This window comes from Montipora capricornis, chromosome 13 (assembly GCF_036669925.1).
Source record: "Montipora capricornis isolate CH-2021 chromosome 13, ASM3666992v2, whole genome shotgun sequence".
In the NCBI taxonomy this organism is placed as follows: domain Eukaryota; kingdom Metazoa; phylum Cnidaria; class Anthozoa; order Scleractinia; family Acroporidae; genus Montipora; species Montipora capricornis.
Genome location: NC_090895.1, coordinates 39603345 through 39622616, shown reverse-complemented (window position 1 = coordinate 39622616; position 19272 = coordinate 39603345). Strand labels below are relative to the sequence as shown.

The window sequence follows — 19272 nt, the reverse complement described above, 5'->3', positions numbered from 1 at the left end:
AGCACGAGGAAATTCATAGAGATCTAAAAATGGGCAGTCCTTCCTAAGTTGTTGTTTGTTATGCAGTACTGGGCAGTATTTGCTTATGGTAATGTTAAGGAATCGTTCAGTGTACAAATTTGAGCTTCTTCCCAAAGCACGACATGAAATAAATATTTGAATACCTTTCCTTTACACTGTTCAAGGCAGTTTTGTTATTTGATTTGATCACTTTCCGTTTTAGGCCATTGAGAGATATCTAGTTGTCCGCGGTTATGGAAAGAAGAGAGAGGTATGTGTTTCATTAAACATCGTTTTACAAACATACTGGCATTCAAAGAATGTTTGACTTTAACATCTCCCCAATTTCAAGCAGTTTGGTTTTGATGATCAACGGGATTTTAGCAAGCATCCTTTTTTTGTTTTTTTGTTCTGATTTCTTCAAAAAAGATAAAGTTTGATTTAGAAACAAAATTACAGAAAATAGCCGGTAAACTTGCAGATATTTTTTTGCTTTTACGCGAGCTCGATGATGTTTTTTTTTTCATAGAACCCCGATGACGATGGAAGCGAGGATGATGGGTGAGTTATGACATCCTGAGTAACATTTTAATTGTCTGACCTTACCCTCGATCGAAACATCGTGGTGTTGGAGATAAAAACAACCAAATAAATTTCCTTACCGATTTTTATTCTGTGCCTTCCATTGGGGTATAAAATCGTGCTAGAAAGGAGACTGGGAATAGCAGACCAGTGAACTCGGGGAATTTTTGGGATAGAAATGTTCGTTCGTTTGCATTATTGCAACCAAATACAACGCATCTCAGAAACAGTTTCATCAACTTCTCAATTAAAAAAAGAGAAAAGTTGGTTCTGTCTTGACGTCACAGTTCTGCTATCCGCAGTCTCCTTACTAGCGCGGTTTAACGCTCCCCGGAAGTGAAAATTCTTTTTTTGGGTTGTTTTTGTCTCAGAAAATCATGATGTTTCACTTGAGTAAATAAAGAAAAATCTGTCATATTCACTTTAAAGAAAATCACTTTGGCATTAAGTAATGCCAGATTGCCAGTTAGGTCCTAGGTTAGAGAATGCACTTTCGAAAATGTTCGAAAAGGAAAAGATGGGTTGATAGATGGCAGTTTACCTCGAATAATTTTTGCTTTATACAACACCAGACTTGGCATTTTATTGTAGCGACCTGTTTTCAATTTCACTCAGCAATTGTGATTCCTTTCAGATCCGATGATGACATTGATGAATCTTTGGTAAGTTTGGTAAATAAATTAAATCATGAAAGAAATCGCTCGTGTGATTCCGTTCTTTCGCGCAAAACATTCGGTACGTATTGATTATCGTGTATTCGTCTTTTTTTTTTACGCAGGCCACTGAGCTTCAGATGCAAAACAATTCAAGGTTTGTTACAAAATATTTTCTGAAACGGAAAGCCTAGGAATTCGTGCTACTCAAGGTATATTAGCCCTGGGTGCAAAGAACTTTTTCTTTATCACTTCACCGGGTTGAAGTCAGTGACGGACGACGAAATAAGGGAAATCAAGAGACTATGAGGTGAGAGAGTACATCCCCCATACATGGGCCTCTTCCCATGATAATCTTTTTCAATCTAATTTTAGCTCGTAGTCAAGCTGCGAGGCTATTTTAGGAAAGACACCTGATTGGTCAATTGTAATTACGTAATGACCGCTTAAAGCCGATCACATCTTCAAATTTCGATTTAGGATTTCACTGGATCATGAGACGGCGAGAAAAGTCTTCGCAAGTTTCTTCACAATGACATCTGATCCTCTAACCATGGGTCGCGCGGCCATGGGGACGAAACCAAAAATAACTTTCACAGCGTGGTGCGAAGCTTAAAATAGATTGAAAAAGATTATCATAGGGCACGGGGATTTGTTCTCTCACCTGATAGTTTCTTGCGGAAATACAATTGATGTTGTCACAGACCAAGATAACATTGCTGTGGGTTGTAGTGTTTAGATTGCCCGAGTGCTTCCTTTCTATCATCTTTCCCTGAACATTATATCTCACGTAGACACCAACTGGAAATTTTATTGGGAGATCATCTCTTACCTTACAACATGACGGTGTATCAAGCTATCAAGCAGTTTGGCCAGGTAAGACCACTTTTTTTATAGTTGTCTTTTTATTGTAAACACTGACCATGTCGCGGCATTTTGGGGAAATTTATAGTTAATACTAGTTTTGAACTCAGAAATGGTAATAGGGCATTTCTTTACCCATATTGACTTCGTTATTTCACGAACCAAAAGATTTTCTGTGCGAAATGGACCTTTTCCTAGGCGTGCCGTAGTAGACATGTGGTTAGTGGACCGATAAAAGTATCAAGGTCAACCAATCAGAGCGTTGAATTTGACACATGGCAGTGATTGAGAGCATTGAAAAACGAAACAATTTATTTGAGTTTTAACTTCAGAATCGGCAAGTTAATGAAAGGCTCGATAAGATTTAAGGCTCTGAGAAAAAGCCTTCTGCTGTGTGTCAGATCTGGTCATGGGTCTTTCCTGCCCTCCAACATGGTTCGTGGAAACTTCACGAGATTATTTTTTTGTTGTTTCAGTGCGATGAAGACAAAGACTTCGACGACGACCAAGGTATCCTTGGCAGACCCAGTATCTGGGTTTCCACGCATACTATATGGTAAGTGTCACTTTTGTAATTCCTTTCATAATCAACGAAAAAAGAATGGATTTTTCTCGTCGCCGTATGCGCTGTAAAACAAGTAGTACTTTGCAAACAAAGTACTTTCCCCTCGGCCGAGCTAGTAAGAGGCATTGGTCTGTCCTTATAAGATGACTTCACAAAGTGTTTTGCATTCTAGTTTCGAGAGAACTGTTGCATGGCAGATCAGTTTGTGACGTCATCGTAGAAGATAAAAATGCAGAAAACTAAATGAAGAAAATTTTTTCAATGAGTGAATAAATTTATATCAGCAAAGACAATTTAATGTTGTTGGGGCATTTTAAGTTGGTCCCATTTGACTTGATTTTATCCTCCCTTATTTCCAAGGCACTTGTGCAGCAAGCTCGACACTTCACAAGTGATCAGTGCTAGATGCCTTACTTCTCTCGTTAACATTAAATTATAGGTTTCGGCCGCTGAGTACAGCCCAAAAGGAGCAAGAAACTGTAAGCAGCAGTAAACCTAAGTCTGCCGTGGCAAGCGTTTCGCGACCTTCAAGAAAGACATGGAAAGAAGAAGGTGAACTAGAGATCAAGTCACCTGCTTACGTATTCTTTCAGGAAAAAAAAGAGTTCGACTATTTCTGTTAATTGCAAATAGAAGACACGTTAAAATATTTTTTTTTTGATCCTGATAAAGAAAACGTTGCCGGATCACCTGAGTGAAAACCATTCCGATCAATTGTCAGTTTACATCTCTTTTAATTGTTAATAATTGTAATAACAATAAATGTAATTGTTAATAATTGTTGTTCACACCTCTTTCAGATTCGGAGAACGAAGCATCTATAAGTCACCTTCTTTCAGCTTGCGAACCTCAAAATTTTAGTAAGTTGCGACGGTTATCTGTACTTTGTAGTATTAAACGGTCATTAGTGCGTGCTAAAATGTTTCGTGCAACTTGTTGCGTTGCGAGACAAGTTCCGCGAAAATTTGCTCGGTGTAACAGCGCCTTTAGTGTAACGGTTGCGTTAAGGTTAGGGTGATCTTGGCTGTTCATGTTTACTAAAGGGGAAACAGTAGAGGGACATTTTAGTTACATTTATTACCTGTGTTTCTGCATGCAAGTAATGTTAAAATTGAGGCGAAAGGCAAGGAGACACTTCGTAGCCCTTATATGAAATGGGGTGCACCTAAGTAGGACCTATCTTCCATCTTCCATAGACACAATGGGAAGATATTGGTAATTGTGACCTGAGTATCCAAACTTCGTTCCTGTTTGCTTTTTCATAGCTACTTCTGATCCAAGTATTGAAGTTATCAGCCTCATGAAAGCCCTGCACGTTTTGAATTCTCATTGGACGACACTTTATGAGGTCAGTGCGGTTAGTTGGTAATTCCCGTAGATTGTCTCAAGAATATGGCTACAGTCAACCGCGTTTTAACTGATACCCATGCTTATTCACTGGTTAACACGAGTAGTTTTGAGGTGAAGATAGAAAATGAAAAAATCACTTTTATGGGCTTGAGTTGTCGTTCATTGTTCCACGATGTTATTTTGTAGAGTACGGCAGAGAAATGTATTTAGTTAGAGGCGTGCACTTGCGTGCTGCATGCGCAGTTATTGTTTTGAAGCTTTCAAGTGGCCTTGGTCGTTGCCTAAATTCCCGGAAGGTGCGGATGCTACATCAAGGTGTGGTTCTTTAAATGACCCAACATTAATTTTTAATTCTCATGGATTTTTATAGGAGCAGAGTAGCCGAGTGTTCTTACCTTGCAGCGAGTTCATAAACAACAAGCTTGCAGCAAAGGTCGTGCGACAATTACAAGGTATTGTTATCTCTTTGTCTTCTTTTTACAATGTTCTGTGAGGTGTACAATGTGATTGAGAATCCCTTGGATCACGTGAACGGCATGCTGTGAATCAGTTGCACGCTTAGACTCCTGGGCCTAGTTATTAAAAGCCTTGATTTAACTAATCCTGGATTTTTGGGAACTTTTCCTTCAGTTTATTTCCCGATCAGAAATGTTTCCACAAGATTCCAAGTCCCTTGGTCGGGATGAAACGAGCTTCGTAAGACTAACACGAACAATATATTTTCACAAGTAACTGTCAACTTTATTCCAAGGCTTCATTTTTAAATTAGACTTTATTAAATTGTTACAGGGTTTCTTGATGGGCAAAACTCAAACCTTGGTTGATAAATCGCGGATAAGTGTGAATCGGCTTTTCAACAGCTGGGTCCTGGACTTTGGAATACAGCATGGCCAAAGTTGATCTTGTGTTGCGTAGTTGTTATTATTTTCTGTGAACTGAGTGAGTGTCATCAATATTTTTGTGGATCACTTGGAAAACATGACATTGAACACGTGTGTACCTCGCCTTTGGAGTAAAGGAATGCTAAAGTTGAGCTCGTCCCAGCTACCTCATATGATATTGTCTCAGGTATACTGTAAGTGTGATCAAAATCTCTCATGAATCACGTGGACATCAGTGCATCGACCGGGTTTATAGGGCACAAAAGTTGACCTTATTTTGATTTGAACCTGGCTGCTCTTTTTGTCATGTCTATGCAAACTTATTACATGCGGAAGTAAACGGAGCGCATCGTAAGAAAGTCGCAGCTTTGCTTCCATTTAAAGGCGAGCTCGTTAACAGCTGTGAAATTACCTATAGATGGTTTTGCAAACAAGCTCTAGAGAGACAGATAAGAATGACGTAGTTGACCAACAAAAGGAGCTAATGAGAGATCTTTTGTTTTCGTCCACCAACATGGCGGCGATTACGTCACGTGAACACCTAGCCAGCGTCGCAGACGTAATCTAATACCGGTTAGTAACGTCTGCGAAGCAGCACCGAGATCTTTGTTCTGGTTCTCCAACAGACTCATCGAAGCGGAAGTGAGTTTCAAATTTCCCTTACACCTGATTGGCTATTACCAGTCTTGTCAAACAACTGTTTTTCTTAACAGACATTATGGCGCGTACTCAAATCCTGGCAGGCTACTGTGGGCCCAGAACAAAGATTTCGGCACTGGTTCGTAGACGGACCTAACCAGGGGATCGCTTACGTCTGTGGCGCAGTGAACACAATCTATTGACCATACTTTTGCAATTTCAGATCCAATCACAGTGATCACTGGAAACTTCCCTGCTTGGGTAGAGGAACTTCCTCGCAAATGGTGAGCTGTCATAGGATTTCTTTCTCCGCTTGTCGTTTAATGTTGTTGCCAGTCGACCTGCTTTTTTTCTGTTCTTGTGTAACATTTATTAGTAGCTCAACTCGATTGGCTCAATAGCCATTCTGATTACATTTACCTTACCTATCCTTGTTTAAGCCTTATTGACACATCCTAACAAATTTATATTTTGCGGTAATAATGCAAAAAAAAAAAATAGATTTTTCGTTAAGCACGTTGATTGAGAGTACAAAGTGATTTGTGGGCATAAGGTATATCTGAAGCTGTTGCACTTGCAGCGGACCATCTGAAGCACAACACGTTTCGATTGGTGATCCCGGCATTAATTAGCTGTAAGATTGATCAAGAAAACCCATGGCCAAATCAGGAATGATCTCCTAAGCAAAAAGACATAATTAACCCTTAACCCTGTAAATCCTGATACAGTTAGACTATCACCCTATCATCACATCTGTATCTAAACCACAGAACGACCATTCTGTGATTTAAAAATAGAATATTAACACAATTAGCCTAAAACATTACACTTTGTTCACAATTCGGAGGCTCTCTCCATTGTAAATACCCGTGCAGATGACCCGTTCATTTTGTATGTATTTTCTTTCACACATTGTTTGACCAGCAGTGAGGGCCTACGGGTTACTTAAGCCTAATGGTGACTATCTCTACTGTTCTGTTTCAGTCCTTTCCTTTTCCCGTTTGAATGCCGACAACAGCTTTTCTATTGTACTGCAATGGATAGAGACAGAGCGCTCAGCAAACTACAGGTATGTTTGGTCTTTCTTTCAGAATCACTTCGTGTGCTGCAAGCAATCACTTGTTAACCAAGTCTTGCTCTTAAAGCCTTATGATGACCCTTTAAGCAGGGAACGAGAGGCTGGTTATGCGGACGCACCAAGTTAGGAATTAAAAACTTGTACTCTCACCAAAATCTCGAGGTCGCTACGATGCTAACAAGGGAACATGTGAACCTGGAGGTTAATAACTCTGTCCTGCGAATTTCACGAGTTTTCTCGTAAAGCGCCTTTGTTTGTTGCAGGAAACATTACCTGAGCTTATGAATACGGAAGCATCTGATCGAGTAGCACCGCGATTTGATCGGAAAAAGGTTTGTTGTGCAAGTAATTGAAACTTGTTCTGATTCTTTAAACAGGAGTTTCGTTGCAGTTTTGTAGGGTCGTTGTGCAGCGCTTTGAGAAGGAAAGTAAATAATAAGATCAATTAGTTCTGAATCGACAGACCGTGAATGTTCTTTTATTCTAGTTTTGACGTGGACATGGTACACGAGTAGTAGAACTCTTGAAACAAAGCTTTTATGCACAGACAAAAAGGTTAGGCCCACGAAAAATCTCAATGTTGACTCGAGCGCAAGCATGAGGTTTCAGCATCCAACCTCGCCTTCATGGGTGATGTCGAGGGGATCTGGTGCCAACAATTACGTCGCGAGATCCTTTTCAGTCCGTCTGTATGTCCTACGTTAAGGGCCTACTGACGTGTTTCTTGCGGTGCTTTGCTAAGGATGTAATGGTTAAGTAATTTGAGAAAATTTGGCATTATTTTGGTGAGTTTCCAAGTTGTGTAAACCAATGACCCTAAATATGACATTATCATTCCACGCCCATGGTCACGTGACCAATAAAAGAAAACTCTAAATTTGTCTACGTGCTGCATAATTTGGGTATTAAATCAATGGTTTGATAATTTGTATTCGTTTTTGCATCTAGCCAAGCATGGTTTTCTTTTTATTTTGAAAAATGTTCTTTTTAAAGAGATAAACGATACTGAAATACCCATAACATTTTCAAAAAAGATGATTTGAAAAAATCGTTGCTTAGTTATATTCTGTATTTGGGGCTGAAACGTGCCAAAAAAATAATAATAATTCAATTTAGAGACCACCGGAAATTAGCTTTTTCTCAAATCGGAAGTCAGTTTGTTTACGCATGCGCAGTTGATCTGAGAACGAGCGCGAAGAAGGGTGAGAAAAACCTTCGATGAAAACAACAGTTCGTGCGGTGATTTTTGCTTGTGAGTCAGTTTTCTGGTCAGCTCACGATATGATGGCGTTAGTCACCGGAAGTAACATTTCACTTCCTTAGCAACGTGCAAAAAATCCGTCTGTGGGCCCTTAATTAATGTCGTTTTCGTTTTTGTCTTTCCCATGACGGCATAGCGACCATGTTGGTGGCCCATATTCCTCTGGGAATTGAATTGAATTCAATTGTCATTTTAAAGTTTCGGTTGAAAGCCAATCATTCGTGGCTGCTTTTGCTTAGCTTCTGGTGGGACTCGTGCTTCAAAGTTACACGCTGTATAAGGAAATGGGTACCACACCAACAGCATGCTTAAGGTTATTCAGAAATATTTTTTGTTTCTCCTCTTATTCAGCACACTGTTTCTCGAGAGGGACTCCTTGACCAGGCTGAAAAACTAATAACTGATCTAGGGAGTTCCCAATCTGTCCTGGAAATACAATACGAAGGCGAAGTAAGTAAAGGGGCTTCATCTTTTGAATGCCTAGCGGACCTCGAAGTGTAAAAGAAAAGGGCAAAACGCGCGGTCGCGCACGATAGGCGAGACGCGCGGAGGGAAAAGGGTTTAATTAATTTCGTCCTGGCGTTGTGCTAAGCACGCGACGTTTTTGAGACGCGGACGCCAACCGGACGTGGTCTGTTTTTTTCCTTTTAACTTGTCTGCACACAACCAATTATCTTTCCTCCAAGTATTTTTCCTGCATTAGACATTATTAGTTTACACATGTGGGAGACACTACTCTCTCATTTCTTCCGAATGTTCACTTCCGGCTGCCGCCCGCGTCTCAAAAGCGTGCCTTGCTTAAGCTCCCATTTTTCTTCCCGCTTGTTCCTCTTGCTTAACAAGGTAAGCACACGCACACATGAACACTCACTCACAGCTCAATAAACGTCCTACACCTGTTTAAGTTATTATTATTATTATTATTATTATTATTATTACTATTATTATTATTATTATTATTATTATTATTATTATTATTATTATTATTAAATATAAACTTTGACTTGTTATTTATTCATCTCGGCTGTAAAAGCTATCTCTCTCGTTTGAAATTAACCTCTGAATATCTGGTTTGAAATTCAGTCAGGACTATTTCTGTGTTATTTGCTGAAGAGGTTTTTTTGTATTCAGGTTGGTACTGGTCTCGGTCCTACCTTAGAATTTTACGCCCTCATTTCTCAAGAATTTCAACGAGCGGATTTGGGGATGTGGAGAGGAGAACGGTTGCTGCCGCCTGGCAGAACAGGTAGCGTTTTAATTGTCATCATTCACGTTACAGTGGATTATCAAAATTATCTTAGCGGTTCTATCCTTTTCATACCTGTTCTTCTCATACCTCTCAGATAGTACGCGTGTTATGAGAAAAACCTTAAATAACAATGACCACAACCAGGTTTTCTGAGCACCCCCAGACAACCATTGTTTTAACGAAAACCGCTGGTCAGCAACCTGGTTCCTGGTCATTGCTGTCTGAGGTCTTCCGTGTTATGATTGGCTAATTTAGCGCGCTGTATTCTGCAGAACGGCCCTTTAAATTTGACATTTTCTAGCAAGTTTTTCATGTTGTTTGTGTGAAATGAACTTGTGAAACTTTTTTAATCTTTCAAGCAACTTTTTCAAAAAGCCAATAAGACTGATTTATTCGTTTTTCCAGATTTTTACGCATGCAAATCATTTATGGCAGTTGAACGTTCCGCTTGTCTTCAACTAGTTTCCTTTCCCACGCGCAAGGATGTAATAAATATGTTACTAACCTCGTTTTCTCGGTCCGTAACTTAGAGTACGGACCTCTAGGTCGGTACGGAAGAGGTATTCTATGATTGCACTCACGTGATAAGACAGCCATGTTGGTCTCAAAACAATTGAAAAATGTAGCTTAAGTTTTGCATAATAATAGAGTCAAATTCCCAAAAGACCTTTTCGCTATTGTTCCTTCCACAACATGGCCGCCGTGACTTCAGGTGCTATCGAAGAATATAGGGAAGATATCGTTAACGTCAGCTATTGTTATAAATTTGCCAACCAGAGCCTCATTGTCTGTCAAAACAAAGGGTCTTTTGTTCCTGTGGTTGGCACATTTGAATAACAAAAGCAATGTTTGTAAACAGATATCTTCCCCATAGTTTTCTCCACACCAGGACATTCGGGTAGCTTTGGAGAAGGATTAGAAGAAGACGCACGTGGAGGCTTGAAGTAGTGTAATTGAGTAAATCTTTGTTTGTTCTTGTTTTGTTTTACAGATTTTGGGGATGAAGTTTCATATATATATTCTCCTTCTGGCCTTTATCCAGGTAACTTGGTGTCCAACTTCGTGTTTGAGTAAGACTCGCAAATGTCTCCGTTTTGATGCTGTTATATGAAGTCATCACCCCGAAGATGATTGTTATTTTGCAAGACGGTTCCAATTTCATAAGCCTTTTTTTGTATTACGTGCGTGGCTTGACAAGCTTATTTACCTTCTTTATTTATCCTTTTGTATTCTTAACAGCACTGGAAAATTTTGGTCCCGCATTATTTTGCTTACTCGAGTTAATTTGCATCAAAACATACTCAACGTTTGCCTCATATTGGATAATCACTGAGCACTCAACTGCAAAGTGACTCCTAATGTGCTGTCTCGTTATTGTTTGCTTTAAGCTCCTGTGTCACGCAACGCCAAAACAGCCTCTATGACCAAGCTCTGCTCCAAGTTCCAGTTCCTTGGCAAATTTCTTGCACGTGCCATCATGGACTTCCGAATCCTCGATATTCCCTTCTGTCAGATACTCTACAAGTGGCTGCTCAATCAGGAAAGAACGCTTGACTTGGGAGATTTGGCTGCTGTGGATCCTATCTTAGCCCAGTCACTCGGACAACTCCAGCAAGTGGTACAGAGAAAAAAGCAATTAGAACAGGATCAATCGCACACTCCTGACAGCCGGCAGTTGGCTGTAGAAAGTCTAACACTGGATGATATGCCAATCGAAGACCTGGGTCTTTCGTTTGCTCTTCCTGGATATTCGGATGTTGAACTCAAGGTATAGTGTCTTGAAACCTAAGTAAATTCTGCATTGACCGCTCTACTTTAGCTCTATTCAGAGCCGGCTACGCATTCAAACATTGTTATAAAACGTTTGTTGGATCAGTAATGTTAGAACGTGTAGCATGCATGTTTGTTGACGCTTGTTTAGCAGTTTTTGTTTGAAGAATGTTTTTATTTTGATCAAACATTTTCTCCAACATACAACAAATGTTGAAGCGTGTAGCCGCCCTTTCAACAATGTTGTATTGCAAAGACTAAAGTGAGATGTTTCCAATAATGTTATATGCGTATCGAACATCGTTAGGAGCGTTCTTATAACAATGTTGGGACGTGTTCTTCTAACGATGTTACATCTTGTAGCCGGGGCTTAAAGTGCCCCTGTGATTAAAAAAACCACTTCCTTTTTTCCTTCAGATTTTGAAAGTGTGTTTGCTTAACACCTGACTGGCAAAATTTTGAGCTTTGATTTTTATCCAAAGGCCGTTTACGTTGAGTTAAGTTTTGGATTTCACGGTCCGCCATTACTCACGTTCAAAACTGACCGATTGGACCTCAGACGGTTGGATCCAGGGAAAAGTGACGTCAGAGGCTCACTAGCTTAAAATTTCAGCGTGTGAACGCAGCTTATTATATATGCAAAGCGTGAGTTTAAAAGTCTGAAAGCCCAAAACCCCCGTGCTGCATATTAATTCTGCGGCGTACACACGTATTGCATTCTTAAACTAGTGAGCCTTTGACGTCATTTTCTCCTCGATCCAGCTCTCTCAAGAACATAATGTTAGTAATGGCGGACCATTAAATAGGAAAATTACAGTTAAAATAAAGAGGTGTCTTTTTGAAATCAAGGCTTAAAACGTGGGTCACTTAGTGTTTTGTTAACATAGTTTTGAAATCCAAAGAAAAATATGAATTGATTTTTTGGTCACAGGGGCACTTTAAGTAAACAAAATACAATGACTTTTAAGAATTTCAACAAATCAGATGTCTAAGTACAAGCGCAACCGAGAACGCTCTTACCAGTTGGCTACGCTGTCCCCTTCCCTCCCCCAAAAGGTGCTTTCGATACCTTTCGGTTCCATTTCGTGCGCATGCTCGAAGAGTGGGCGGCTTTAATTTGAGTAATGATGCCTTGGCATTGCATCAACTCTCGCAATTCAATGTCTATTTACACACTTGCTGGAGGAAATGAGTGATTTTCTTGTGTTGCAGAGAGGAGGAAAGGATATGACGGTCACTATACACGATTTGGAGGAATACATTAAGGTAATCCAGTTGAAGAAGAAAGGGAAGTTCCTTTGCTAGTAACTAAAAACTGAAAGACTATATGATATAAGCGCACCCGCAATATTTATTATGATTCTGGGTAACATCAGTCAGCGTTCCGCTATAGTACTTGCTGATAAAGCGATACTTGCAAATCTAGTGGAAATACAGTCTGTTGCAAAAATCTCGAGAGTGAGTGCGTTTTTAGAAGTACCGTAGAATTCCGAAAGTAACGCCTCCTTCCCCCCCCCCTACCCCCCCCCCCCCTATATTTTGTCCTTAAACACTTATACCTCACAAACGAAGTTGGTGACCACCGATTTTTGTCCCTGGAAAGTGATTAGCAGGCTAATATGAAGTCCTCTGGAAAGGTGAAACAAATTTCCCAGAGCGCGTTTAGAACCCCCTCGCCTTTCCAATCGTGAAGATGGCTCTGAATCGGCTGCAGATAATTTTTTTCACTTCCCTATACCTTTTTACCATTGGTGTGTGAAGTTGTGAAGTTCAGTTCATTCAGTTATTAAGTTGGTCGGGGAAAATCGTTGAGATTCATTATTCTTGTGATGTTTTCAGTTGGTTGTTCAGTGGACTCTTGTATCTGGGGTCAAACGTCAACTGGATGCTCTCCGTGAAGGCTTTAACTCCGTGTTGCCTTTGTCTAATCTTACCAGCTTTACCTACAGTGAGGTAAGGCTCGTTTTCATTCTCGGTAACCTTCGGCAATCTTCGAGCGCTCGTCGAACGTGCGCTTGAAGTCTCCTCTAGCTAGAAGAGACAAGAGTTCCATGCTGAGCTCATGGTTCAGATAGGATTAGTTTGATACACCATCATGACCGCCATTCCTTTGTTTAGGTACACCAACATGGCCACTGTGACGTCATGTGAAAACACTCTTTGCCGTTACTAACGATAGACTAACCGTAACATAACACGTGACAGTAACTCTAGTCGATGACGCCTGGGAAATCTAGAAAACAAAACGAAGCGATTCCGATCCTCATTTATTTCGGATAAAAAACGCTCGCTTTCAAATATTTTCGAAACCCATTTTAATAATAAACATTATTTTCTGTGGTTTAAACTTTCTTCTGATGGTCCATTCCCGGAGGACTTGCGTGGGACAGCAACATGGACGCCTTGTTGTCACCAGAGTTAGTAGAGAGGAATCAGTCTCCTCGACTAACTCTGTTGTCACATAAAAACAGACGATTCGTGATATGTTGAAGAAAAGATAGCAATTTGTTTATTCAATTTTACATCTCATTAATTTGTGATAATGGTCCTTTTTCAGATGGAGCTCATTCTCTGTGGCAATGTAGCTGAGAAGTGGGACATAAAATGTACGTTATATTTCATGTCAATAATCGAGTTTTTAACATCGTCCTCTCCACAAGAAAACTACATTATTTCCGTCGTTTGTGCGCAATTAACAAACCCCGTCACTTCTTGGGATTATTCCCGCTATTCGGGAATTCCCTTGTTTTTTCGCCCAAAATCAAGCCTTGGGTGAATGACTCTTTTTACGTTTTCAGGCCTTGTAGAGAGTTGTAGACCAGACCACGGTTATACGCATGACAGGTGAGAACCATCGACTCCAATTTATGCAAATTGTCCCCACCCTCCCCCTTCCTCGGCAGATGCAATCGAAGTTATTTTTGCTTGTCCTGCTTAAGGTTTTGAGAGGGTTGGCCAGTGTCTTTTGATTTTTCTTTAACATTTCTAGTTCCATTTTTTCCACCAATCCTCTGGCACACAACGCTCGTTTTCTTTACACACTTAAGACAGAAGTTAGCGTCCTTTACTCGCAACTTTGCTCATCAGACATTTCTTTGGTGATGCCCTGATTCCCCAAAATCGTCAACTAAACCATCCGTCCCTCATTTCTTGTCTCTATAATTGTCGATGTAGCCGCGCCGTCAAGGAGCTGTTTGAAATTTTAAGCTGTTACAGTCAGGAAGAACAGAGACTCTTCTTACAGTTTGTCACAGGGAGCCCAAGGCTTCCAGTTGGAGGTATGACAGTTTTATTATTAAGGGTGCGTTCGATTGACCCTATTCCGGAATAAGAATACATAGTTAAAACAGTATGTCTGGCGTTTTGAAGCAAGAAGGATAATAAAGATATGTTTAAAATAGCATTTTAGCAGGTTTTTGACAATTTTAATTTGAGTCTCCGTAAAAATGAAGGAATTCTAACGTGTATTCCAAACATTCTTATTCCGGAATACGGTCAATCGAACGCACCCTAAAGATGAATTCTACTATCGGTGTTGTTAGAAAGCCCTTGCCCCCTTAAAAGAACCTCGTATGTGAGACGCAGCCAAAATACATTGAAAACCAGACAAAATGTTGAAATCCGTTTTAATTTTCCCAGCGAATTTACAACTGCTTGATGTCAATGAAGTATAGGTGGTTTGCAACCAATATCCAGAGACACAGAAAACAATGCTGCAATGTACAATTGCTGGTGGACGAACAAAACGAGCTAATAATCTTTCATTTTCGTTCACTGACATGACGGCGATGACGTTACTTGAAGACCAACAATGCATTGTTCCTGTTTTCATGATAAATACCCATTCACTGTCTGTTTCCGAACTCCAGATTGTTTGACAGCTCAGTTGGGTTAGAAGTGTGCAGCACAGGTTGCGCAGGCTTTGGCTTCTAGTATCAAGTAACGTCTTGAAAGCTTTTTTGACAAGAAGCAGGCTGCCGTATCACGTTAACGTATTATCACGTATTAGTAGAGCGGTTTTCAATTGAGTGTCGAAAGTAATTAGATAATTACTTTGGTTTATGATTACTTCACTCAGGGATTGGTTCAAAATTCTCGCGCCATTTTTTCATCCAATCAGAAGTGAAACCAAAACCAATCGTGGCTCACGCGTGCACATTTTCCCGCGCTTTGTGTCAGCTACGTGTAATTACTTCGAGTTTTGATTTGTTTGCCAGATTGTCTCCGTCCTTTTTGATTGGCCAAAGTAATTACTTTGGTTTTGGTTTTACGACACTCAATTGAAACTCGCTCTATGTACTAAAACAATGGATAGCATTTAAGTCGCGCTCTGATTGGCTACTCCAACTCCGAATATCCTTTGCTTTTCACCTCCGAGCAACTCGCGTGGGATTTGCCCCTGAAAATACTATAAGCGTCGCAAGAATAAATGAGTTAAAATCATCTTTGTGTGCTATAGTATCTCACTGTTTTAGTATATACTAAAACAACTATTCACCTCAGTGTCGGTGGCTAGTGGTGGCTAATTACTTCTAGCAACACTTCGGTGAGTAGTTGTTAATTATTTAATACAACCACGACAACTTTGTTTGGTTGTAATTTAGGCATAAATCCAAACTTACCTTGGAACACTGTATTGTTGTGTTTCAGGCCTGCGCAGCCTAAATCCTCCGCTGACCATAGTACGCAAGTCATTTGAGCCTCCACTTTGTGCTGACAACTATTTGCCTTCTGTCATGACATGCGTGAATTATTTGAAGCTGCCGGACTACTCCAGCAAAGATATCATGGCCAGTAAACTAAAGCTGGCGGCCCTGGAAGGGCAGCGATCTTTCCACTTGTCTTGAAAATTTCCCATCAGTTTCTCGTTATTTGGTTCTTTCAAGTTTATAGTTAGTGATCTTACGATAATTTTATAGTTGCAGTTGCCTAGCACATTTTAGGCCTTTAATCTAGGATGGCTTGACAAGAATTTCTAACGAGTTTGCGTGGCGAGATTGCATTCCAGGCTAATTAAGACTATATTGTTTTGTCTCTCGCGAAAGTCTGCTATTTGTTAGACATGCGTCGTGGGTCGTTAATTGCGTGACACGCCACGTGATGACATTGCGTTACCTCACGAGAGCGGGGTAATTATTTTGGTCTATTTGACCAAAATCCACACGGAGAGATTACGTCCAGGCGAGCGACTTTGATTCATGTAGCAAGACATTGAAAGGTTCCTTTCAAATCTTTTTTTCTGGTTTCACAAGTCTGCTTTTGCATTCTACATCGCAAAATCGCGGTTTGGACGCTTTTTTTCATGTTGAAGGCCATCCGTTTTCTGTCTGGTAGTATGATCATTTACTTCATGGGATCAGACCGCCGTATTGTGGGGCCTTTAAAGAGAGAATATTACCCTCAAACCATGTGTCTTATTATAGTCTATAAAAGCCACTGGCTTTATCTCTCTTTCGTTGCCATCCGATTGAAATATATCTCTTTTTACTATCGTTGAATTTCATTGTTGCTCAGTTTTAACTAAAGCTGCCATCATTTTGTGGTCATTGAAAACTCATTTTCGTAAACGAGGCAAAGGGATGGAAGTAGTCAGCAGCATTTTATGTTCTTCTGAATTTGCTAACCTGTTCTTTTAACCCGTCGGTCGCATTTATATTTCGTGCTTTTTATTTACAACTGCGGCAGTCATATGATGTAGGTGTTGGCATAAGGTCCTTTGTTGCGTCATAATTAGTCAATTTATTGTGAGAAGTTAATGTTTTGTTGTGTTTTGGAATGATCAAATATGGCGGCCCCTCAAAGAACAGTTTTTTTATTGTCATAGGTTTGTGAGAAAATTCAAGTAAAGGTTATTGTGTAGTAATTTTCTTAGCTGCAGCTGACGTGAAGTCGTGCCCACACTTTTCGAGGCTGGGTACTCCTCATGTTCTCTGGAGTAGCCAATGTAAATAACTCTTTTCCCAATCTTTCTAGCCACCATATTTGGTATACTAACACGAGCTATACTCGACCTTATCTCTTAACTAAACGCACAATTTGTAGAACAAGAAATGGAAAGCAAAAATTTCTAGACTGGACAGTTAGTAGAGCCCCTTCACAGAATTTATTGCTGGGGCACAAAGCTGTACAGTTTGATTGCAAATTAAAGAATTTTATTGTAGTTATCGGTTGTGTTCTTGTTTTGGGGCCATGTAACTCTCTTAACTCCCTTGTTCTTTGCGTATTGTTTCTTTTAATGTTGTCTAAAACAAAACGTTCAACGTTTTTTTCCACACCTTAATGTTGGGTTTCAAGGAAAAGGGACGCGATTCGTTGGTGGACCGAAACAACGGTAGAAATATTTGTCGAGACGAATTCTCCCATGGGATGTTAAAGCGGAACGCATGGATATAAAAAAGGGACCTCACATAGCCTATCCTCTGCCCGAATATATGTTTCTAGCCGATTTTCTTACCAGTTGACATTAACCGAAGGAGTCACGTAGAGACAGGACGTAAAGTCTCTGCCTACGAGCCAGGAGGCCCATCGGGTCGGCACTTATCTCCGGTTTCATTAGCATGAAGCGACGAGGAGTATTCTATTTCTATTTCTGCAACAATTGATGTGCAATAGTGCCATTCGCCCGTGACAAGGATGATAAAGTAGTTGCTTGGCAACGGAACTTATCATCCTTGTCACCGTTATACCATTAGACTGTCAACAGTGTAATGTTTTAAGTCTTTCCATGCTACTTGAAAATGGGAGAAGCGACGTGTGCCCCAGAAGTTCGTGTATGACTTGTCTTACCATACCACCAGTCAAAAACACTGATTTAATATCAGTAGCAATATGGTATACATGAGAAAGAACGAATTCACTACCTCCTCAAATCCCATAATACATCTTGTTTATCCCCTAAAATTTTGCATAATCATTGTTTTCGATTTCTACTGGAACATGAAGATGTCCCAAGGGAAATAGAAAACAATCCCCCACAAATGTTTGGGGGATAAAAGAAGCATATTGATGGTTTGCATCTGACGTCACGGGGGCTATGTTGGATGGCAAGAACAATAACATGTCTCTCCGCTGGGAACTAAACTTTCTTATTAAGCACATTCTGCGAAAATAAATTGTATTGTATTGCCATCCAGCATACATACAGCCGCCGTGTCACGTGCGTGTAAACCAAGAATGATGGGATTTGACAAAGTCGGGAATTGGCCATTTCCGAGTTCATGTCTCCCACATCTTCAAAGCGAGTCTAAGTGCGAAGTTTTTCTTACATGAAAATTAGTTTTCATTCATATGTAAAGTAGGACTAATTACCATCACAAAAACGTCGCACTTAAACTCGCTTTGAAGAGGAGGTAGATATGAACTCGGAAATGGCCTATTGGAAATGATACACGAACATGTCGTTATTTCTTTCACAACCAATCACTAGAGGTTTTTGAGCGTTTTAGTCCCACTCTTCGCATAAAACGTTTTTTTCAACAATACCGGTTGTTTCTTTTAGAGGTATCTGAAAGTCGCGAAAATGGGGTGCAAACTACCTGCATGAACGGAAGCACGTGCGCGAAACGTCCTGAACTTCCTTTATTTTACGTTTTTCGAACCTGATATACTCGTCATTGAAACCTAAACTCTTGGTTTACTTCCGCTTCAATCAATCTCTTGTTTCCTACCTAAATTTAGCTCTTTTCAGGTTGCTTTTTACATAAAGCTGGCTGAAGGATCCCGCTGTAAATAAAAAAGGCCACGTTCGAACCATACCTTAGGAGCAATTTTATTAATGAAGAAAGTTTGATTTTAAAAATTAATTTAGAAAAAGTCCGTGCTCGCTAATTGACTGCGAAAAGCAACGTGATTTTGACGAATGACAGGTGTCATTTGTTCAACCCATGGGACCCTTCATTCTCCTTTTAAGCCAATCAAATGACAGAATTTGGCAGCGGGTGCAAACTTCGCGCCTTTTTCACCTTGTGCAAGTTCACCATTTTTTCACTTTTGCATAATAAGCAGGCGAGCAAGTCATATTTTTTCGCCTCCGAATTTGAGAAAACTGCTTTTTTGAACATATATTTACGCAAAGGCTTAAAAAGAAGCTGGAAATAATGCAAGAAGAAGAGTGTCTATTGAAAGGGACTGTGTTGCTTCATGGTAAGAAATTCTCGACAAAATGTTTGCACGCTTTAGCGCTCGCCGAGTGCGTTGTTGATCTAATTTTTAAGTTAATTTATTTGAGTCAAAGTAAGTCTTATTTGTAGTCTCTGGGTATATTTTAAATCAGGAGAAAGACTTCTTACCACTGACAAGATCCAAGGATACAAAAAGGTGTTAAAAGTTACAAAAACAAGGCCAAAGTTTGTGGCAAGAAGTAAAACAACAGCAACTCTTC

At 40.0% G+C, this 19272-nt stretch overlaps 1 protein-coding gene across 3 annotated transcripts in view; it reads left to right on the top strand.

The window, feature by feature from the left end:
- Nucleotides 1–17052, top strand: part of LOC138030075 (E3 ubiquitin-protein ligase TRIP12-like) — a 64951-nt gene extending 47899 nt beyond the window's left edge. For all 3 annotated transcript variants that reach the window (XM_068877929.1, XM_068877930.1, XM_068877928.1), the window contains exons 38-60: nucleotides 224–271; nucleotides 530–561; nucleotides 1217–1244; nucleotides 1361–1392; nucleotides 2030–2111; nucleotides 2576–2655; nucleotides 3104–3216; nucleotides 3465–3524; nucleotides 3930–4012; nucleotides 4385–4466; nucleotides 5758–5818; nucleotides 6519–6603; nucleotides 6876–6944; nucleotides 8225–8323; nucleotides 9005–9119; nucleotides 10114–10164; nucleotides 10511–10890; nucleotides 12105–12158; nucleotides 12732–12845; nucleotides 13450–13498; nucleotides 13691–13736; nucleotides 14067–14170; nucleotides 15543–17052. In XM_068877929.1, coding sequence (XP_068734030.1) covers nucleotides 224–271; nucleotides 530–561; nucleotides 1217–1244; nucleotides 1361–1392; nucleotides 2030–2111; nucleotides 2576–2655; nucleotides 3104–3216; nucleotides 3465–3524; nucleotides 3930–4012; nucleotides 4385–4466; nucleotides 5758–5818; nucleotides 6519–6603; nucleotides 6876–6944; nucleotides 8225–8323; nucleotides 9005–9119; nucleotides 10114–10164; nucleotides 10511–10890; nucleotides 12105–12158; nucleotides 12732–12845; nucleotides 13450–13498; nucleotides 13691–13736; nucleotides 14067–14170; nucleotides 15543–15739 — 2064 coding nt within the window. In that variant the 3' untranslated portion in view covers nucleotides 15740–17052. The remainder of the gene's footprint in view (nucleotides 1–223; nucleotides 272–529; nucleotides 562–1216; nucleotides 1245–1360; nucleotides 1393–2029; nucleotides 2112–2575; nucleotides 2656–3103; nucleotides 3217–3464; nucleotides 3525–3929; nucleotides 4013–4384; nucleotides 4467–5757; nucleotides 5819–6518; nucleotides 6604–6875; nucleotides 6945–8224; nucleotides 8324–9004; nucleotides 9120–10113; nucleotides 10165–10510; nucleotides 10891–12104; nucleotides 12159–12731; nucleotides 12846–13449; nucleotides 13499–13690; nucleotides 13737–14066; nucleotides 14171–15542) is intronic.
- Nucleotides 17053–19272: the final 2220 nt, after the last annotated feature.